This window comes from Pithys albifrons, chromosome 31 (assembly GCF_047495875.1).
Source record: "Pithys albifrons albifrons isolate INPA30051 chromosome 31, PitAlb_v1, whole genome shotgun sequence".
Classification (NCBI taxonomy): Eukaryota; Metazoa; Chordata; class Aves; order Passeriformes; family Thamnophilidae; genus Pithys; species Pithys albifrons.
The window spans coordinates 13,124-36,124 of NC_092488.1; the positions used below are offsets into that span (position 1 = coordinate 13,124).

The window sequence follows — 23,001 nt, forward strand, 5'->3', positions numbered from 1 at the left end:
GCTGAGCCCTGAGCGATCCCAATGCTCCCAGTATGGATCCCAGTGCTCCCAGTATGGACTGTCCATCATGCCCAGAATGGACACCCCAAGCCCTGGGCACTCCCAGTGCTCCCAGAAACCCCCTGTTCATAGATGGAGACCCATGGGGGGTCCCCAACTCACCTGACCATCCCTGGGGGCCCATGGGGGGTCCCCCCAACCAAGCAGTGGGGGCAGAGGTGGGAAAGGGGAGTCTGGAGGGGCCCCCTGAGCTCCCAACCCTCTGGGGGGCTCCTGGGTGGGGGGCACCCCCTGACCTGTGTGGGATGTTCCAATTCCCAGGAAAAGGCGAGTGTCGCTTCCCGAATGGCCCTGACTGGGAGAGGTTGGGGCACAGGAACATTTACACCAAACTCCCCCAATCCCTCCAGAAACCCCAAATATTCCCCTGGAGCCAAAACTGCCCCAAAATCCCAGTAAAATGGCGAGGCTTTAGATGTGGCTTTTTTCAATTTCTTTATTTAAAACTCAACAAATTCCCTTTCCCAATGAATTTCCAACATCTCTCTGTGTCCCTGTGGATGTTCCTCCCACTGCAACCACCCAGGTGCCCCCAGGGAACCAGGAGGATGTGGAGACCACCAGCCAGGGATCTTCTCAGTGTGGGTCACCAGGAATGTGGGTCAGCAGGTGTGTTCCCAATGTGGGTCCTTCAATGGATGATGGAGTTGGAGCAGTGGACGAAGTTCCTCCCACAGTTGGGGCACTTGAGGGGCTTTCCTTAGCGGTGGGTCCGTTGGTGTTTTGTCAGGGAACGGGTCCGGGTGAAGCTCTTCCCACACGCCCCGCACTTGTGTGGCCTCTCCCCGGTGTGGATGCGCCGGTGGCTGACGAGTCTGGAGTTCTGTGTGAAGCTGTTCCCACACTCTTCACACTTATAAGGCCTCTCCCCGGTGTGGATCAGCTTGTGGGTGATGAGGCTGGAGCTCTGTGTGAAGCTGTTCCCACACTCTTCACACTTGTAAGGCCTCTCCCCGGTGTGGATGGGCTTGTGGGCGATGAGGCTGGAGCTCTGGCTGAAGCTCTTCCCACACTCCCAGCACTTGTAAGGCCTCTCCCCGGTGTGGATGCGCCGGTGATTGACAAGGCTGGAGCTCTGGCTGAAGCTTTTCCCGCAGTCGGAGCAGCGGAAGGGCCTCTCCCCCGTGTGCGTCCTCTGATGCACGTGGAGATGGGAACTGGTCTGAAACCCCTTCCCACACTTCCCACACTTGTGAGGCCTCTCCCCAGTGTGCATGCGCCGGTGGGTGACGAGGTGGGAGCTGTGGTTGAAGCTCTTCCCACAGTCAGTGCAGCTGAAGGGCTTCTCCCCCGTGTGTATCCTCTGATGTATGAGGAGATGTGCACTGTTCTGAAAGCTCTTCCCACACTCGAGACACTTGTAGCGACCTTCCACTTCCCCAGTGTGGATGTGCCGGTGGGCGCTCAGGTTGGAGGTGTATCTGAAGCTCTTCCCACATTCCCCACATTTGTAAGGCAATTCCCCAGTGTGGACGTGCTGGTGTTGGATCAGGCTGGAGCTCTGGCTGAAGCTCTTCCCACATTCCAAACACTTGTAGCGCTTCTCCTGTGTGCGACGCCGCTGCTGCACCACCAGGTCAGAGCTCCGGGTGACTCTCCGGCCGCGTTCCCCGCTCAGGCTCGGTTTTATCTCCTTGGAAAACCCTGGGCTGGGTTTGGAGCTCCTTATCCTGGAGGACCTCCGTGGCTTTTCCTCCCCACTGACTTCCTGGGCCGTGGAGCCGTTCAAAACGGCCCCTGCCACGAGGTTCTGCTGGTAGGATTTGTCCTCTGTGCTCTCCGTGCTCACTTTGGGGCCTGGGGCAGGAAGGAAGAAGGACAGGCAGGGGATTTCCCTCCACCCCACAGGGAAGGCCAAGGATATCCCCCCAAACTCGGCCCCGGCAGGACGGCATCAGCAGCGGGGTTGTCCTGCAGCCAGGGCTGATGCAGCACAAGGGAGGGCCAAAGGGGCACTGACTTCCTCCTTACCTGCCTGGGGGTCCCGGGGCATCTTCCTCTTCCTCTTCCTCACAGCTTGCTTCTCCATCCAGCCAAGGTCTGGGAAGGAGAAATCCTGGTTTGGGGGAAACCCAAGGTGTGAGCACGTTGGGTTGGAGGTCCCTCCTGCCCAAATCCATCTCTAGAAGTCACTGGCATCTTGTGCCCATAAAACCCTCCAAAACCTCAAGATTCAGGCCAAAAAACCCTCCCAGAAGCTCCTCCTTTCTGGTGTTGCCACTTTGGGGCTCTGGTGGTTTCCCTTCTCTGGGCTGCTGGGGGTCTCCTATATATTGGGGGTCCTCCCTCTCCAGGGTCTCACCCCCTCCAGGCTACCAGGGCTCCAGGGAATCCAAGGAGGGACCCTTTCTTACATCTTCCTATTTTCTGGGGCCCCCCAGCTTAGAGATACTCAGGCTTTGAGGGTCCCGGGGTCCCTTCTGCCCTCACTCTCTGCTTTGGGGTGCAGGTTTCCAGGGGTCACCCTCTGTGAGCTCCCCACTTTGCTTTGCGGGAGGTCCCAAGTGTGAGAAAATAGATTGGGGGTTCCTCACAAGCCAGGGCCATGGACAGCTAAACATACAGGATAGTTTGAATTTTTACACAATTTTTCCAGTTATGTATTTTCATGAAATCAATAAAATAATGGTATGATGGGTGGGGGTGGTGAGATTTCTCTGAAGGTCTGAGGGAACCGGGAGGGGGGTGTGTCCCCTGGCTGGGCGTGAAGGCAGGAAGGCTGGAAGGTTCAATCAGGAGCTGTTACCAGGGACCAAGTGGTGGGGACAGGGGTTGTCAGGACAACGGGACCACCACTCTGAAGGTACCCCGCAATAGAGCATTGCCCAAACTAGGAACAGCCATCCCATAATACTAACACCATGTACAGATGGCCAATGGCTGTGGGCGAGAACCCCTGGCAACACCCAACCCAGGAGGCAGAGCCAAATAAGGTTATGGGGACTGGGGGTACAGAAGTTACTGTCTCATTGTCGGGATGGGGCTCCTGGAGAAACTCTGTAGGGAGCTGGCCCAGCTGCCCCAGGGGTTTCCCAGAGAGTTCCCAGGTGTGCACTGTTTAATAAATTTCTCCTATTTCACTTCTTTTTGGATTCTGCCTCTAAATTCTGGATCAGGGATTTTTCCCACAGGTTGGGGCTCATCTGGGATGCAAAGTCCACTGTCCTGAGTGGGAGTTCAGAGGACCTGGACAGTGCACCCCGCTGATTTCGGCAGTCTGGGGACCCAAACTCCTCCCCAAGGCAGAAGCGAACTGAGGACCTGAGACTGGCAGCGTGAAATAGGAAATTATTTTAAAAACTAAAGTCTGGATCCAGTGAAGACAGAAGGCGAGGAAGACTACAGACAGCGGATAGGGTAGGGAGGGGATAAATCCCCAGGGTCCCCAGGAAGGGGAAGGTGGGAGGGTTAAAGTGAGGTGAGGTGAGGTGAGCGTGTGTGGTGTGAATGAGGGGACCTGGTCCCCAAGTGAGTGCAGAGCCCTTCTAGGTGCAGTTCCGTACCCCGGCGACGGGATCGGCCACGGAAGGGGCAAAGTGAGTAGACAGTGGTGCCTGTGTGAGCTCCTCCAGGAAGGGAGGGGCACGGGCAGACGACCAATCTGTGGGTTTAAGGTCCGAGAGGAGGACTGGAGAGGGGGGAAGCCTGAAAGAGGACGAGAGGTCCCTGAGGGGTTCCAAGGGTGGGCTGGCCAAAACCCATTCCCGGGATTCTAATAAAGATTGAGGGGTCTCCACAGGCTGTCCTGGGGCGGGCTGGTGGTGTCTGGGACGAGCCATGTGTGAGTGTCTGTTTCTTTTGAGGGAGAACAGGTGGGTAGAGGGGTCTCCCAGGTCTGGGAGGAACAGCCTCCATTGATCACTGTGGGAGGTCCATTAAGTACCCCAGGGGCGGGACTCTGGGGGCTGGTGGGTGGAGTCCTGGATGTCAGGGGTGGTGCCCGAAATCCAGGGGTGGAAACCAGGAGGGGTCGGAGCCAGGTTGGGGCCCAGGCCGAAGGGGTGACCAGTGATCTCTGGGGGTGGAAACATCCTGGTTGTTGGGGGTGTGGCCCAAACTCCAGGGGTGGCAACCAGGGGAGGACGGTGCCGACAGTGGGCGGAGGGTGGAGATGCGGAGGAGGCGGGGAGGGGACCTCGGAGGCAGGCCCAGGGAGGGCCCAGTGTAGAGGGCGGGCGAGCACAACCCACTGAGTGATCACCAGCAAGGGGTGGTGGGGGTACCCACCCACAGGCACACGGGCTGAGGCCAGGCCCTTGAGTGGTGGTGGTTTAGGGTGAATGTGAGGTGTGAGTGGGTGTGTGAGCCACTGGGTGAAAAATGGGAATGTGTGGAAGTAAAATGGGCTTTAGGAAGAGGGAAAGGGAAATGAGAAAGGAATTAACAGAGATACCAAAGGACAGTCCCCTAGGACAGATGTTAGATGGGTGGGAAAAGGCACAATGGACTAAGTACTTAAATAAATGCCAAATGATAGAATATTGTACTGCAGTGTGGGTGAGAGAGCCAATTCAGGATGATGGCGTGATGTGGCCTGAATAGGGATCGAGTGAGTTCTGGTTGTGTCAAGCCCCAAGTTTGTATGTGAAGAGGAAGTGTGATATCGGGGATCAGGAAATTGTGTACGCTGAGTGTTGAGTAAAACCAGCGGGAGTGTTTGCAGTGTGGTTGGGAATGAGTGGAGGTATGGATGAGGAAAATAAGAAGAAAGGGAAAGGAAGGAATAAGAAAAAGCCTGATAAATGGGACCCGCTGAACTATCTGCCAGGGGAGTTGGCCCCTGATCCTCTGCCATATAACCCAGGAAGTGGGGAGGATTCAGGGGAAGAGGAGAGGAGAGGAATCCTTGAGTCACCTAAGACAGGACCACCTACAAACCCCAGTTCACCTTGTTCGCCCTGCAATCCAGCAGATGCTGGTCTGTCTCCTTGTCCAGTCACTCCCAGCCCACCTCAACGACCAGTTACCCGCAGTGTCACTCAAAAGGAATGTAAAGGGGATGATGTGGTGGTAGAAATAGGGGAGCTGTACCCGCTAGAAGAAGTGCCCATTCAAGGGGCCCCAGGGGGAATCGGATTTGTAAATGCCCCTCTTACAAGTTCTGAAGTGAGGGAGTTTAAGTCCACCGTGACAAAGCTGTTGGAGGACCCCCTGGGGCTGGCTGAGGAACTAGACCAGTCCCTCGGCCCAAATACGTACACCTGGGATGAGCTACAGTCAATTATGGGCATCTTGTTTTCCTTTGAGGAAAGGGAAATGATCCGGGTGACAGATATCAGGGTGTGGAACCAAGACCATCCCTATGATGATGCAAAGGGGGAGGAAAAGGTCCCTATTAGATGGCCAGCATGGAACCAGAACACGGTGGAGGGCAGACAGAATATGGCAGATTATAGAACGTATTTATCAAAGGTATAAGGGAGGCGGCTCCTCGGGTCAAGAATGCAGTGCGGGCCTTTGAAGAGCGGCAAGGGAAAGATGAAACCCCAACAGAGTGGGTAGAGAGGTGGAAAGGGGCCATCCAGAAGTACTCAGGGGTGCCCATTGATACTCCAGCGAGGCAGCAACTCCTAAAAATGTGTTTTGTCACTCATGCCTGGCCCGATATTAGAAGGAAATTAGAGAAGTTGGAGGATTGGAATGAGAAGGAGCTCAATGAATTGTTAAAGGAAGCACAGAAAGTGTGTGTCAGAAGGGATACAGAGATAAATGAAAGGCAAAGGTAATGGTGGCAAGAGTACGGGAGATGAGTAAGCAGGAAGGGAAAGAGGGCAGAGATAAAGTTGGGAGAGATTATGGAAGGAGGAGAGAGGAGGACCCAAGGAGCTTTAACAGGAAGGAAGGTGGCGGGAACCGGATAAGTGAACAGGAGTATGATAGAAGGAGGGAAGAAAGGTTGTGTTACATGTGTGGAAAGAAGGGACACTTTAAGCGGGAGTGTCCAAACAGGGAAATAGAGACTAGAGTATTTAGGATAGATGAGGATTAGGGTGTCAGGGGCTCTACCTCCTGGGGAGCAGAGAAGACAACGAGCCCCTGGTAAACCTGAAGATAAGCCCCCAGGAGAAAGACTTTGTGTTCATAGTTGACTCTGGAGACCGGAGATCTTGTTTATGTGGGTTGCCTGGGGGTGTTAAGAGTTAAGGGGAGAAAATGTGGGTAATGGGGGCAAGAGTGGAGAGATCTGAAGTTGATATTGTTCAGGGATTACAGGTAGAGGGGAATGGGAGAGCAGCATTTGGGGACTTTTTGTTGACCTCCAATGCCGGGGTAAATTTATTAGGACGAGATCTAATGGGAAAACTGAATGTCAGGATACTGCCTCAGATGGAAAGAAGTAAAATTGTCTGTCCTCAGGGAGAGATTGGATATTGATCTAAGTGTGTGGGCAGAGAATGGAAAAAGAGGAAGGTTGGCAATAAACCCCATCACAGTTCTGTTGCTGTCTGATAGACCAGTGTGGATAAGGCAATACCTGATATCCCCAGAAGGAAGACGAGGATTGGAGCCAATAATAATGGGGCTATTGCAGGATGGGATAATAGAACCCTGTATGTCTCAGTAGAACACACCCATTCTCCCAGTAAGGAAGGGAGATGGGACCTACACGTTGGTTCAAGATCTAAGACAGATTAACAAAACTGTCAAGGTGCAGCATCCGGTGGTTCCCAATCCCTATACCTGTGCCTGAGGACAGTCATTGGTTCTCGGTGATCGATCTTAAGGGTGCATTTTGGACCTGCCCATTGCATGAGATGTCCCGGGACATTTTCACATTTGAGTGGGACTGTCCTGGGACTGGCCAAAAGAGGCAATATAGATGGACAGCACTGCCCCAGGGATTTTCTGAGTCCCCAAACTTATTTGGACAAGCACTGGAGGAAGTATTAAGCAGCCATGAACCAGAGGAAGGGACTATAGTCAGACAATATGTTGATGACTTGCTTATTGCTGGAAAAGAAAAAGACCTTGTGGAGAAGGAGACGGTAAAATTACTAAATTATTTAGGGAGCCAGGGTCTAAATTTATCCAAAAACAAAATTCAGTTTGTGGAATCCGAGGTAAAATACCTGGGGCATAAACTGTCTGGTAAAGGAAAAAGGTTGAGCCCAGTAAGGGTGCAGGGATCTTTGAGATATGGTGGCCGAGAACCAAAAAGGAGGTGAGGCAGTTTTTGGGACTGATGGGTTACTGTAGGTTATGGATAGAGGCCAATAGTGAAAAGGTGCAGTTTCTGTAGGAAGTATTAGTTAAAGGATGAGAAGGAAAAGTTGAATTCTCTGAAGAACAAAACCAAAAGTATTGGAGGCTGAAGGAGGATCCAGTGAGGGCTCCAATATTGGCACTACTTGATGTAGACAAGTGTCCTAGTTCAGCAGGAGGGACCAGCTAACCCTGTGTGGGGGTGATCAAAGCTGTGTATTCTACCCCCTCTATCATTCCCCAAGGTCAATGGGCCATTAGCAGCAGCTGCCCAGGGAGCCATTATCACCTTCACACCCAGCCTGAGGGGGGCGGAGCTGCCAATGGGCCATCAACAGTTCAATACCCCCCTGGCTCCCAGAGTTAATCACCCATTGTGTGAGTCCCTGCCCAGGGGGAGGGACTGGGTGCTTCCTGAGGGTACATAAGGGGTGGGTAAGAAGACCTCGGGAACTTCTCGTCGGATCCAGAGCAGCAGCAGGACCTTGACAGGAGGAGATCACCGCTCTCGCCCAGACCACAGCCCTCACCTGCACCAACAGGTTTTTCTTTTCCTTTTGCTCTGGACTTGGGGGAGCCACAGGGGTCTCAGCACAAGGGCAAACAAACCCCCTTGGGTTTGTGCCCCAGGACACTGGGTTATACTGCTGGGGTTTTGTGAGTTGAAAGCAATTTCCCTTTTGTGTCAGTGTTGTTATTGTAATATTGTTATTAAATCTTAGCTCTGACTTATAATCTCCCTCGTGGTGAGTTCATTTCCCTGCTGTTTAACCTTTAAACCAGCACAACAAGCCATTTGAATTGTATGTTAATGTAACTGAGAAGGGAACAGCCAAGGGTGTACTCACCCACGAGCATGGAGGCCAGAGGAAGCCAGTGGCATACTTATCAAACATTTTGGACCCTGTGGTGAGAGGCTGGCCAGTGTGCATACAAGCGGTGGCAGCCACAGCTGTAATGGTAGAGGAATGAAGGAAACTGACTTTCAGTGCAAAGTTAACTCTTCATTCTCCTCATGATATCCGAGGAGTGTTAAATCAGAGGGCACACAGATGGGTGACTGAATCCCGAATTCTTAAGTATGAGGGAAAACTGATGGGAAGGGAGGACCTGACCATTGCAATGAGTGGAGCCGTAGATCCATCCCAGTTCCTTTATGGGGAACCAGAAGAAACTGAAGAAATGGGCCATATCTGCTTGAACTTAGTAGATTACCAAACAAAGGTGAGGGAAGAGGTAAGTGAGGAGGCAATAGAGGGAGGCTGCCATTTATTCACAGACGGCTCAGCAAGAGCAGTGAATGGATGGAGGAGAAGCGGGTACGCCGTATCCAATATGGGCAAAAGGAGGGAAAGCACCGGAATCTGAGGGAGGGGAGAGACAAGTCAATGAATATATAAAGAATATCTCGGGCAGGTTGGAAGAATTATGGAAAGCGGGACTGATACCACAAACTGTAAAGCTCGAGATGAAAGTCCATAAAATAAACATTGGAGATTGGGTACTGGTGAAGACCTGGAAGCACCAATCATTAACATCAAACTGGGAAGGAACCTACATGGTACTGGTGATAACAGAGACTGCAATAAGAACAAGGGAAAGAGGCTGGGTCCACCATACTAGAATAAAAAGTCCAGAGGATGGTCCAGATGAAGGAAACTGAGGGAATTAAAGATGTGTTTTCTAAGTCAAAAGGTGAAGAATAAAGAATTGAGAATACAGATGCCCCATAAGACTGAAGGAACACCGTTGAGAATGGAGATGAAAGGGATCAGTGATGTAATTTGGGTGATTGTTATGGGTTCACCCAGGTGGGCCTAGATTTGGGCTCTGAAGTTCAGACTGGGCCGAAGGTGTCAGCTGACTTGAGCTGGGCTGAGCCAACAGCTGACCTCTTCTGGCCAGTAATTCTGTATTCCATACCACATTATGACATCATCTCCAGGGAAGGAGGAACCAGTGTGGGAGTGGTTAAGGCAGTCGCTTCTCAGCCCTCCTCTTGGGAGGACACACGATGCTGTCCCAGGGGGGATGGAGAGGACCAGGCCCACCACTGGCTCACAGGGTACCTCAGGGAAGTAAACTGTGTTGTTCTGGGTCTCTCCTTTCTGCTTGAGTTTGTCTCCCTGGGGAATAAGTCTTTTCTTAAGTAATGTGTAGTTAAGACAGTAGAATTTGTGTGTTCGTTAAGAAGTTGAAGTGGGGAATTTGTTGTTGCAGACTTGTGTGAGTGTATATTTGTACTCTCTTCTAATTGTCTCTTTCTTTCTGTAAAAAATATATGTAGTTTTAGTATAAACGTGGTTTGAAGTGTTTTTCTTCCTTTCCCCTCTCTTTTCCTCCCTTTCCCTGGTGTTAGGAGGGAGGCTTTTCTCTCTGTGCTTGGGGGGGTTGGCAGTTGCTTATCTCAAACCAAGACACTGATAGTGGTAACTGTCCTCTTGGCAGAAGGCAATCCCCGGTGCCATAAGTGCTGCCACAATGCCTATCACAAAACTGAAACCGTACACACCTTTAAGGCACACCATTACCTGCGACCACAATGTTATAAGTGAGATCGTGTCCAGACTTGTGTTGAGAACGGTGTACAAGATTGGATGGCACCAGTGTCATATAACTCTGATGACTGTCCAAAAGGGGAGGAGTGGGTCTGCTGGCAGATAGCAAGGTGGAATATAGGGCAGATGAGTAGGGACATGACCGAGCCAGACATGATAAGAGAAACAGTGGTGACCAGGGATTCGGTGGGGATGGAGGAGAAAGAACACATTATAGCAACATCGAAAGCCCCCCGAGTCAAGGACTTGACAGATCTGACCCAAGGTGCTAAGAATCTATTTGTGGATTTAGCTGAAAGGACAGTCTTGTCACTCATTGTCACCAAAAGTTGGGTATGTGGGGGACCAATAACCACTGAGGAGTGGCCATGGAGGGGTACAGCCTTAGGTGCAGTAGAGCTGCTAAAATGGGGATGGAAACCTGGAAATCAATATGGGAATGACAGACCAGAAGGATGGATTTTAAGTTCAATAGTGGTCAGTAGAGACTGTTTAGAACAAAGAGAGTATGTGTTCGACCAGGAAGTAGGAGAGACCCCTTACAAAAGGGTCCTGAGAATAAATAAAGAAGGGCCAAGGGGGTATTTTCCTTGCAGCCCTAAAACGTATTGGTCAAAGACAAACCAAACTAATTGTGAATGGATAGAGGAGCAGGAACTATTCAAATGCAAAGGAAAAGGCATAACCCCTTTCTCAGGAATCTGAGAGATATCAAAATATTGGGATGGGATTTTGAGAACAGACCAAGGATTTTGGAAAGCACCAGAAGGACTATTCTGGATATGTGGAAAAAGAGCTTATACTGAACAGCTGACTAGATGGACAGGGAGTTGCACCAATGGAATTATTCAACCTGGGTTCTTTTTACTCCCTTTAGAAAAAGGGAACGAGCTGGGAGTGCCAGTCTGTGATGACTGGAGAAGGCAGAAATGACCAGTAGGATTGGGTGGGACACAGAAGTGGGGGAGTGAAATCTGGACACCCCAACAGATTATCAAAACCGATGGGCCAGTGACAGGGGCACAAGACGGGAGTTGGGGTTACTGCACTCCCACACACGTGTTAAACCGAATAATCCTCCTTCAGGCTGTGTTGGAAATAATAACTAATGAGACAGCCCAAGGCTGGGAATATTATGTGAAACAACATAAACAAAGCAGGGCCCCGATATACCAGAATTGCCTGGCCCTGGATTACCTTTTGGCAGAAGAGGGTGGGGGGTGTGGCAAATTCAGTTCATCAGACTGCTGCCTACAAATCCATGGCCATGGGGAGGCCATATCAAATATGGCTAAGAACATCCACAAACTAGGCCATGGTCCCCTGCAGGAGTGCACCCCCATCTTTAAATCACACGGGGGGCCAACGTATTTTCAGGATCGTGGTGGAAAACGGTCGGATTTATTGCATTGTGTGAGTGTGGGAGCTTTTTATTTCTCCCTTGTTGTTATGGGTTCACCCAGGTGGGCCTAGATTTGGGCTCTGAAGTCTGGACTAGGCTGAAGCTGTCAGCTGACTTGAGCTGGGCTGAGCTAACAGCTGACCTCTGCTCGCCAGTAATTTTGTATTCCCTACCACATTATGACATCATCTCCAGGGAAGGAGGAACCAGTGTGGGAGTGGTTAAGGCAGTCGCTTCTCAGCCTCCTCTTGGGAGGACGCACGATGCTGTCCCAGGGGGATGGAGAGGACCAGGCCCACCACTGGCTCACAGGGTACCTCAGGGAAGTAAACTGTGTTGTTCTGTGTCTCTCCTTTCTGCTTGAGTTTGTCTCCCTGGGGAATAAGTCTTTTCTTAAGTAATGTGTAGTTAGGACAGTAGAATTTGTGTGTTCATTAAGAAGTTGAAGTGGGGAACTTGTTGTTGCAGACTGTGTGAGTGTATATTTGTACTCTCTTCTAATTGTCTCTTTCTTTCTGTGAAAAATATACGTAGTTTTAGTATAAACGTGGTTTGAAGTGTTTTTTTCCTTTCCCCTCTCTTTTCCTCCCTTTCCCTGGTGTTAGGAGGGAGGCTTTTCTCTCTGTGCTTGGGGGGGTTGGCAGTTGCTTATCCCAAACCAAGACGCTTGTCTCATATCCTGTTATAAAATTAATCACCAGTGTTGTTCAAGGCATACAGGTTATCACCCTACCTGAGGGACCAGCAGAATCCCAGGCTCACAAATTATACCTCCTGAAGGCAGAATCTGGAAAGAATCGAGACAGGCAGTGAGAGAAAGAACTTCTAAGGAAATGGGAGACCCAGTGAAAACAAACTGAAAGAGTGTGACAAGTAATCGGCAACGACAGACAGAGGCCTTTGGACTTGTGTGAATCCAGTGTCAAGAAATGAAAAGGGAGGACTGTCAGAAAATAGATTGGGGGTTCCTCACAAGCCAGGGGCATGGACAGCTAAACATACAGGATAGTTTGAATTTTTACACAATTTTTCCAGTTATGTATTTTCATGAAATCAATAAAATAATGGTATGATGGGTGGGGGTGGTGAGATTTCTAGGAGGGCCTGAGGGAACCGGGAGGGGTTGTGTCCCCTGGCTGGGCGTGAAGGCAGGAAGGCTGTAAGGTTCAATCAGGAGCTGTTACCAGGGACCAAGCGGTGGGGACAGGGGTTGTCAGGGCAACGGGACCACCACTCTGAAGGTACCCCGCAATAGAGCATTGCCCAAACTAGGAACAGCCATCCCATAATACTAACACCATGTACAGATGGCCAATGGCTGTGGGCGAGAACCCCTGGCAACAACCAACCCAGGAGGCAGAGCCAAATAAGGTTATGGGGACTGGGGGTACAGAAGTTACTGTTTCATTGTCGGGATGGGGCTCCTGGAGAAACTCTGTAGGGAGCTGGCCCAGCTGCCCCAGGGGTTTCCCAGAGAGTTCCCAGGTGTGCACTGTTTAATAAATTTCTCCTATTTCACTTCTATTTGGATTCTGCCTCTAAATTCTGGATCAGGGATTTTTCCCACACAAGGGTACCGCCCCTCCAGGCCCCCCCTTTTAGGCTTGTGGCCTCACTGAGTGGGCACTTCTACCCCTCTGGGCTCATCTCAGGAGCCTGGACATCTTGGAGGGGGGAATGCAGACATGGATGGGGGATCCCAAGGCATTTGGGGGCAGCAGGAGGCCTTGTGGGACCACCTTCTACTGCCTGGGGTGGCTCTGGGGGGACCTCAGACCTTCCTGCAGCCACAGAACTGGCAGGGACCCTCCTCTGGGTGGGTCCTCCAGGTGTTCCAGTAGCTTTGGGCTCCTCCTGGCAAAGACTGGGGGTAACTGGGATCATCTTGAGATCATACTGGGAGAGACGAGAAGTGACCGGGATTACATGGGGAGTGTCTGAAACCACACTGGGAGTGGCTGGGCTCATACTGGGAGTGACTGGGCTCTGGTAAGGATAGGATGGGCAGAGGGGGAGGACAACTCTCCTCCCGCTGCTCTGCATTCCCAAAATCCTTGTTCTGAGTTCCCCCTCTGGCCCTGACCAGCAAATCCACTCTGGAATCCTTTACCCTGGGGACATTTCCCTGCTCTCTGCCCACCTTCCTGCCTCTGGAAATTGCCACTTTGGAGCCTCATTCCATTGTTTCCTTCTTTTCTTCCCTATTATTATCTGGATCCCCCTGCACCCCCATTTCCTGGGAATTGGGACTCCCCTGCTGGGCCATTCCTGGTTTTCCAGCCCCTTAACCATGCTTTCTTCCACTCCAGGGTCCCCCTGCTACCCCTTTCCTGCCCATCCTTCCTCTCCCAGCCCCTGGATCCCCCTTTTCTTTGACCCCAGGGCCCCATTCCCAGCCATCCCAGGTCACCTCACCCCCACACCCCCTTTCATAGAATCGATTGGTTGGAAAAGACCAACCCTTGGTCCAACTCCAGTCCCTTTACCAGATCATGGCACTCAGTGCCATGGCCAAGCTCAGCTGAAAAACCTCCAGGGATGGGGAATCCACCCCTTCTCTGGGCAGCCCATTCCAATGCCTGAGCACTCTCTCTGCAAAGAATTTGTTTCTGATCTCCAACTTCAATTTCCCCTGGCAGAGCTTGAGCCCATTGTGCCCCCTTGTCCTATTGCTGAGTGCCTGGGAGAAGAGACCAACCCCCACCTGGCCAGAACTTCCCTTCAGGGAGTTCCAGACAGTGCTGAGGTCACCTCTGAGCCTCCTCTTCTCCAGGCTGAACACCCCCAGCTCCCTCAGCCTCTCCCCACAGCACTTGTGCTCCACTCCCTTCTCCAGCCTCGTTGCTCTTCTCTGGACTCGCTCCAGCCCCTCAATCTCTTTCCTCAACTGAGGGGCCCAGAACTGAACACAACACTCAAGGTGTGGCATCACCAATGCAGAGTCCAGGGGAAGGGTCACTGCCCTGGGCCTGCTGGCCACGCTATTCTTGATGCAGGATCCCACTGGCCTTCTTGGCCCCCTGGGCACACTGTTGGCTCATGTTGAGCTTCCTGTCACTCAGTCCCCCCAGGTCCCTCTGCCTGGCTGCTCTCCAGCCACTCTGTGCCCAGCCTGGAGCGCTGCAGGGGGTTGTTGTGGCCAAAGGGCAGGACCTGCACTTGGCCTTGTTGAACTTCATCCCACTGGAATCAGCCCATCTCTCAAGTGTCTCCAGATCCCTCTGCAGAGCCCTCCTGCCTTCCAGCAGGTCGACACTCCCTCCCAACTTGGTGTCATCAGCAAATTTGCTGATGATGGACTCAATCCCCTCATCTAAACCATCAATAAAGATGTTAAACAGGACTGGACCCAACACTGACCCCTGGGGAACACCACTGGTGACCGGCCCCAGCTGGATGCAGCTCCGCTCACCAGCACTCTCTGGGCCCGGCCCTCCAGCCAGCTCCTAACCCAGCAGAGGGTACACTTGTCCAAGCCATGGGCTACCAGCTTTTCCAGGAGTATATTATGGGAGACAGTGTCAAAGGCCTTGCTGAAGTCCAGATAGACACATCCACAGCCTTCCCCTCATCCACCAGGTGGGTCACCTGATCACAAAAAGTGATCATGTGGTCAGACAGGACCTGCCCCTCCTAAACCCCTGCTGGCTGGGTCTGATCCCTTGTCCATCCTGAAGGTGCTGTGTGATTGCACTCAGGATGAACTGCTCCATAACCCTGCCAGGCACTGAGGTCAGGCTGACAGGCCTGGAGTTGCCAGGGTCAGCCTTGCAGCCCTTTTTGAGGATTGGAGTGACATTTGCCAACTTCCAATCATCTGGGACCTCCTCAGAGAGCCAGGACTGTTGGAAGATGATGGAGAGTGGCTTGGCAAGCTCTTCTGCCAGCTCCCTCATCCCCCTGGGATGGATCCTGTCTGGTCCCACAGACTTGTGAGGATCCAGCTGGCTCAGTAAGTCACTCCAGGACTCCAGGACCCCCCTCACCCTCTTTCCCACCCATCTTGCCTCTCCCACACTCAAAGCTTCCTTTTTCTTTACCCTGACATCTCCGGGACTCCCCTTTTCTGGGTCACAGGAACCCACTCGACCCCCCAACAACCTCTCCCCACCCCTCGTCCTGCCTTTCCTTGTCCTTTGGATCATCCTGAACCCCTGTTCCCAGGCACTGGGACGCCCCTGCACCCCCTTATTCTGCACCAATACCCCCTGGCACCCCCTTTCCTGGCCATCCCACCTCTTCCAGTCCACAGAACCCCCTTTTCCTTGACTCTGGGACCCCCCTGTATCCCCACTCCTGCATTTCCCAGACCACAGACATCTCCTTTTTTGAAATTTGGGGCGCAACTTGAGCCCCTTTTTCTGGCCATTCTGGGTCTCCCTACCCCATGACCCCCCTTTCCCCGACATCGGGGATCCCTGGACCCCCTTTCCTGCTCACAGGGTACCCCTGGACCCCCCATCCCACTTCTCCAAGCCTGACTCAGAAACATCAAACCCTCTCCCTCCCCCCAACAGGCTCTGCCGGGAACCGAAACTGGGATCCCCCCAAAAACACCTCCCGGGGACCCCCAACATCCCCCCAGGGGCATTCCCAGCTCTGCTTTGGGGTCCCTCAAGCTCCAAACATCCCCCCGAGCACAAACCAACCCCCCCAGAGCCCCCCGGGCTATTCGGGGCTCGGCTCGGGGGTCCCGCAGCGCTTTCTCGGGGCCCTTTGCCGTCCCTGTTTGCAGCTCCGGCCCCGCCCCGCGGCAGCCCCGGCGCGGGATCCAAGGAGCGGCACATTCCTTGGGCCCTTCCCGGCCTTTGCCCGGCCCATCCCGGCTCTCCTGTCCCATCGCACACCCCGCACGGCCCTTTGTGGGCACTGCGGGGACTGCGGAGTTTGGGGGTCCCAGCCCCTCGTTCCCCCTCACCCCCTTTGCCATCGTGTCCCTCTCGCTCACCCGAGAGCTCCTCGTGCGGAAACAAAGAGGAGGAGGAGCTGGAAGAGAAGGAGGAACAGGAAGGGGAACAGGAAGAGTGGGAGAAAGAGGAGGAGAAAGAGGAGGAGAAAGAGGAGGAGAAAGAGGAGGAGAAAGAGGAGGAGAAAGAGGAGCAGGCGCAGCATCGGCCCCCCCATCCCGCGGGTGCCCGGGCAGGGTCAGCTCGGCCCGGGTATTTTGGGGGTCTCTGCTGTTGTTTTTCTGGGGTGGGAGGGGGTGTTTGCATCCTGCAGGACTCCAAAGCGGAGCCGCAAATGCCCCTTGGGGGGATATTGGGGGTCCCCCGGAGGTGTTTCTGGGGGTCCCGGTGGGGCTGCGGGGGCTCCCATTGGCCGCTGTGCCCGCCCGTCTCCGCTCGCAGCCAATCAGCGTTCAGAATGCGGCGGTGAGGGCGGAGCCTGGAGGGCCGCGCTCCCCTCCCCTCCCCCCCCACGCTTCCCATCCGGGCCCCCGCCCGTCACTGCGCAGCCGCCGACCCCGCTTTCCACAAGGCCCCGCCCACTGTGCGATTGTCATGGCAACGGAAAGAACAGCGAGGAGTGACGGCAGAACTGCCCAATAGGCGCTCAGGATGGCGCAAAAATGCCCAATGAGCGCTCCGCGCTCTCCAAAGTCCCGCCCTGCCGGCTCCGCCCATCCCACGCGGTGGGAACTTCCCCAAGTGCCGGCAGAGCTGCGCGGGCCGGGCAGGGACAGGGAAGGGGCCGGGGCCGGGGCCGGGGCCGGGGCCGGGGCCGGGGCCGGGGCCGGGGCCGGGGCCGCCCCGGTGCTTCCCCCACCGCAGCACTCGCTCCGCCGCTGCCAGGCCGGCCCTGGCGCTGGGTGGGGCCCCGCGGGCTCTGCTGCTGCTGTCGAGGGCCGAGGGAGCTGCGAGCGGGGCCGGGATCGGCGCTCCGATGGTGAGTGAGGGGCTGCGGGGGGTCCCTGTGAGCCCGGAGGGAGCAGCGAGTGCCCTGCGGAGCCGCCGAGATGCTGCCCGGGCTCTGCGAGCACATGGGATCCGTGCCGGGTGAGGAGGGAGCTGCGGGACAGCTCGGGGGGTGCGGGGGCCCTGGCTGGGTGCGGGGACCCACTAAAGCCGCTCTCCCTCCCCTCTGCGCCCGGGCAGAGCAGAGAAAATCCAAGGAGGGGCTGGCGAGTTGGGATGAGGAGCAGGAGAGATCCCTCCCCGATCACCATCACAGGCAAAACAGACTCCGAGTGGGCATGTGAGTTAAATTATTACTGCCAGAATAGAATCAGCAGGAGAAGTAGAAATGAATCCGACAAACACCTTCCCCCCCACCCCCCCTCCTTGCCAGCTCTGCCTCCTCCCCCCTCAGCGGTGCAGGGAGCTGGGAATGGGGGTCCCAGTCAGTTGTTGGAGCCGCTGCTGAGGGAGAGGAGTTGGAGTCCTTGCCCTGCCCCCCGTGGGGTCCGTGCCACGGGAGACAGTCCTGCCCGAGCCTCTCCAGCGTGAGTCCATCCCATGGCAACAGTTCTTCCCAAAGTGCTGCCACGGGGTGACTTTTCCTCGGGGTTCAGCCCTTCAGGCACCGGCTGCTCCAGCGTGGGGCTCCCCAGGGCCACAAGTGCTGCCAGGGCCAAACCTGCTGTGGTGTGGGCTCCTCTCTGCAGGGCTCAGCAGGTCCCTGCCAGGCCCCTACTCCATGCTGGGCTTCCCCCAGGGTCACAGCCTTCTCTGGCATCCCCCTGCTCCATGTGGGCTCCTTCCCGGGCTGCAGGTGACCCTGTGCCCTGCCCTGCTCCTCCCTGGCCTGCAGGTGACTCTGTGCCCTGCCCTGCTCCTCCCTGCCCTGCAGGTGACTCTGTGCCCTGCCCTGCTCCTCCCTGGGCTGCAGGTGACTCTGTGCCCTGCCCTGCAGGTGACTCTGTGCCCTGCCCTGCTCCTCCCTGGGCTGCAGGTGACTCTGTGCCCTGCCCTGCTCCTCCCTGGCCTGCAGGTGACTCTGTGCCCTGCCCTGCTCCTCCCTGGCCTGCAGGTGACTCTGTGCCCTGCCCTGCTCCTCCCTGGCCTGCAGGTGACTCTGTGCCCTGCCCTGCTCCTCCCTGGCCTGCAGGTGACTCTGTGCCCTGCCCTGCTCCTCCCTGGCCTGCAGGTGACTCTGTGCCCTGCCCTGCTCCTCCCTGGGTTTCAGGGGCACAGCTGCTTCCCCAGGCACTTCCCCACGGGCTGCAGAGGAGCCTCAGCTGTGGCACCTCCAGCACCTCCTGCCCCTCCTTCTGCACTGCCCGTGGGGTCTGCAGAGCTGTTCCCACGTTCTCCCTCTGCTCTTCTCTGCCTGCAACATTCATCTACCCAAGAACTTTTGTTCCCCTTCTTCAATATGTTCTCCCCAGGGCATCACTGGTGTCTCTGCTGGGCTCGGCCTTGGCCAGTGGCAGGAGGCCCATCCTGGAGCCGGCTGGAATTGGCTCCTCCAGACCCGGGGAAGCTTTTGGGAGCTGCTCACAGAAGCCACCCCTGGACTCCCCCCGCTACCAAACCCTGCCCACAGGAACCCAGTACAGGGGAAAATAAAGGAATTTTCTGTGTCCTCTTCCATAATTTGGGGAAAACGTGGAGATTCCTGTGCCCCCAGACCCAAAATTGGAAAAAGTGGAAATGCTCCATGTCCTTACTTTTGGGAACACTGGAAAAATTCTGTGCCTCCAGACCCTAAATTGGGATGTTCCATGTCCCTAATTTGGGGAAAACTGGGGTGAGGTTTCCATTCCCCCTCATTCCCAAGCCTTTCCCCAGGTGTTTCCAACCCCGTGGGTGAGTCTGGGATTGCCCCAAAACCAGATATTGTCCACATGCCTTAAGATTTTCCAGGAGAACCCGCCCCATGAGCTTGGGCTGGAATTCACGAAATCTGCTTTTCAAAACCAGGTGGGGGATTTAAACATCTGCTCCCTCAGGATCTCCAGATCTCATGGATTTGGGCAGATTCCTACTGTTAAGATTGTCTTCAACCTCATCCTCTCCTGGAGTGTGCAGGGTCCTCATTCTCCTATACCTGGAGCCTTTCCCTGGGACCTGCGCAGTGGAGAGAGCAGAGAGGGGCAATAGCAGAGCTGGGGGAGTGGGTGGGGAGAGCACAGGGGGAGCCCTGGGCCCTTAAACAACAGTCCTGGAGAGAGAGAGACCCCGGCAGTCTGGGAGGAAAGACCCTCGGCACTGGGAGGCAGAGTCAGAAGTAGCCCCTTGGACCCCCCTGTCAACACTAAATGGGACCCCGGAGAGTGGGAACCCCCAGGACCCTCAGCAGACCAGAGAAGGGGCAGACCCAGAACACCACAGTGGGGAGCCCATAGAGGAGGAACCCCCTTGGATTCCTGGGACCCCTGGCAGCCTGGAGAGGGCAGGGACCTGGCGAGAGGAGGCCCCCAATTCATGCAGGACCCCCAGCAGCCCAGACCCAGGGACCACCATCAGCCCAAAGCAGAGAGACCAGAGAGAAGAACTCCTGGGAAGGCTTCTTTTAGGCTGAATCTTGGTGTTTTGGAGGTTTTTAGGGATACAAGATGCCCATTGACTTGTAGAGATGGATTTGGGCAGGAAGAACCCCCAAGCCAACACGCTCACACCTTGTTTTTCCCCTCTACCAGGATTTTTCCTTCCCAAACCTTGGCTGCTTGGAGAAGCAAGCTGTGAGGAAGAGGAAGATGCCCCAGGACCCCCAGGCAGGTGAGGAGGACATCAGTGCCCCTTTGCCCCTCTCTTGTGCTGCATCTTCGAGCCGAGCATCGCCCCCGGCTGCAGGACAACCCCGCTGCCGACACCGTCCTGCCGGGGCCGGGTTTGGGGGGATGTCCTTGCCCTTCCCTGTGTCCCAGAGGCAAATCCCCTGCCTGTCCTTGTTTTTTCCTGCCCCAGGCCCTGAGCTGAGCACACAGAGCACAGAGGACAAATCCCACCAGCAGAACCTCGTGGCAGGGGCCGTTTTGATTGGCTCGATGGCACAGGAAGTCAGCGGGGAGGAAAAGTCACAGAGATCCTACAGGAAGAGGAGCTCGAAATGCAGCCCAGATGGCCCTGAGAAGGAAACAACCAGCCTGTCTCAGGAAAGCTGCCTGAGCTTTGTCCAGCACTCTGACCTGGTGGTTCATGTTCAGTTTCACCCTGAGGAGAAGCCCTACAGGTGCTTGGAATGTGGGAGGTCCTTTAGCCAGATCTCCAGTCTCTTTTCCCACCAACAGGTACACACAGGTGAGAGGCCCTACAAGTGCTTGGAATGTGGGAAGAGGTTCAGCAAGAGCTCCCACCTCATCCGCCACCAGCACATCCACTCTGGGGAACGACCCTACACATGTGGGGAATGTGGGAAGAGCTTCAGCAAGAGCTCCCACCTCATCTGCCACCAGCTCATCCACTCCGGGGAACGACCCTACATATGTGAGGAATGTGGGAAGTGCTTCAGGCGGAGCTCCAACCTGACCAGCCACCAGGTTATCCACACTGGGGAGAGGCCCCACACGTGTTCTGAGTGTGGGAAGACGTTTCAGAGAAGCTCAGATCTCCTCATGCATCAGCGGATACACACGGGGGAGAGGCGTTACCGCTGCACCGCCTGTGGGAAGAGCTTCATCTGCAGCTCCCACCTCGTCTCGCACCGGCGCATCCACACTGGGGAGAGGCCTTACAAGTGTGGGATGTGTGGGAAGAGTTTCCGAGTCAGCTCCAGCCTCATCTCCCACCAGATGATGCACACAGGGGAACGTCCCTACAAGTGTTCAGAGTGTGGGAAGAGCTTTGGTACCAGGGGGTTTCTCGTGAGGCATCAGCAGACGCACACGGGGAGAGGCCCTTCTGCTGCACCGACTGCGGGAAGAGCTTCTACCGCAGGTCCCACCTCGACAGCCACCAGAGCATCCACACTGAGGAGAGGCCATACAAGTGTGAGGAGTGTGGGAAGAGCTTCAAGTGGAGCGCCAACCTCGTTTCCCACCAGAGCGTCCACTCTGGGGAGCGTCCACACAAGTGTGAGGACTGTGGGAAGAGTTTCAAGCGCAGCTCCCACCTCGTTGCCCACCAGCACATCCACACTGGAGAGAAGCCTTACACGTGTGGGGAGTGTGGGAAGAGCTTCAGCCAGAGCTGGATCTTGACCCAACACCAACGGACCCACCGTTAAGGGAAGCCCTAGAAGTGCCCCAGCTGTGGGAAGACTTTCATCTGCTCCTCCATCACCCATTGGAGGACCCACATTGGGAACAGATCTGCTGACTCACATTTCCAGTGATCTTGATTGGGAAGACCCCTGGCTGGTGGTCTCCACATCCTCCTGGTTCCCTGTGGGCACTTGGGTGAACGCAGGGGGAGGAACATCCATCAGGACACAGAACCAAGGGCCTGGAACTTGAGGAGTAGGTGTGAGACGAGGCCAAGGCCACAACAGCTCTTTACAGGCAGTGGGCAGTGACAAAAGGATAACTAGAGCTGTGATGACATAAATCAGTTGTCTCAAGTGGTTTCTCCAGAGCATGGCAAGGGATGATTTCCTTGATGCAGTTTCACGCATCCCGAGAGTATCCATTGTGGGCTGGACCCTGTGGAGACACAGCCATGGCCTCTCCCCCAGGTGATGAGGGGGACAGGGCCGACCCATTCTCCAGTTAATAAATCGTTATAAATAGCTTTTGCCTTTGTTATTTTTCCTTCAGTTTTAGACTCAAAATGTCGTTGTATGGGGAGAGATCTCTCTCTACCCTATTAAGAAAGTGAAGTACCTGTAGGGCCTTGCTGATTTTCTCTTGAGGTGTGAGCCTCACTGTGGCATTTTGTTGTTTCTTTAGCACATTTTTAAGTGGTTGATGTGCACACACAGTTGTGCCTTACCCTTGTGGAGAATGAGGGATTCCAGTGCTATGGGTGATCCTCCAGAAATTAAAGAATTCTTTCAAAGATTGCGAGACATAAGCTGGGCCATTGTCTGTTTTTATTTTTCTAGGAATGCCAAAGATCAAAATAGCTGTTAAAAATGTCTTTTGGCATCCCCAGCCTTTTCTCCTGCATGGGCCGGAGCCACTCTCAGCCCGGAACATCTGTCTGTCGACACAGGTCTGTATTTCAGCTTCCTGAAAAGCAGATAGGGGGTGACGTCCGACTGCCAAAGGTTGAGGGGAGTGATCCCTCTGGGATTCCCTCCTTCGGGTGGTACAGCAGTTACTCTTTGGCAGTGGGAACACACAGAGACAATAGGCCGTGTCTGAGAGGCACTAAGATGAAATGATTTCTGTAAAGACCTGGCGTTTTGGTGGAAGAACTCGTGAGCACCCCTTGCTTTTTCGAAATTATTTGGAACTACCACTGTTGGCACCATTGCCAAATCATTTGCAAAGTTCTCCGCCATTCTGTTCCCTTCCATAATTGGTCCTGGGAGGGATGTGTAGGAATGGACATGTATAATGTGAAGGGGAATCTTTCTGGTTGAATTTTATAAAGCAAACTTCCAAATAAATGAAGCAAAGTTTGGTTAGTAACCTCCTTTAGATACGAGTTTTCTGTTCTTGATACTATTCTCACTCCATACCCCACATCAGAAACAGTATTTAAGGGCTCTGAAAATAGTTGAAATGCCCAAACTGCAGCTGACAGTTCAGCTGTCTGAGAGGACCCCTGATCCTGATGAATATCCTTCTTCCACTCCTGTCCTTCCTTCCATGCTGCCACCCCTTGGCAGGTCCTCCCAGAGCCATCAGTAAAAACTGTTCTTGCCTTACTTAGTGGAGTAGGTGAATAATTATTTTTTAATCTTGGTTGTGTAGCTGCTAAAAACTGAAGAAAGGGAACAGAAGGAAGAAGA

General features: G+C 54.3%; 1 protein-coding gene and 1 pseudogene across 1 annotated transcript; one reads left to right on the forward strand and one right to left on the reverse strand.

Moving 5' to 3' along the window:
• Positions 1-481: 481 nt before the first annotated feature.
• Positions 482-16,246, reverse strand: LOC139684023 (zinc finger protein ZFP2-like). Its single transcript, XM_071579630.1, has 4 exons — positions 16,172-16,246; positions 11,957-12,010; positions 2,032-2,116; positions 482-1,857 (listed from the first exon to the last, which is right to left on the reverse strand). The coding sequence occupies exons 3-4, from the start codon at positions 2,087-2,089 to the stop codon at positions 761-763; spliced, it is 1,155 nt and encodes a 384-aa protein (XP_071435731.1). The 5' UTR covers positions 2,090-2,116; positions 11,957-12,010; positions 16,172-16,246; the 3' UTR covers positions 482-760.
• Positions 16,247-16,979: 733 nt separating this feature from the next.
• On the forward strand, positions 16,980-22,677 carry LOC139684021 (zinc finger protein 436-like; annotated as a pseudogene).
• Positions 22,678-23,001: the final 324 nt, after the last annotated feature.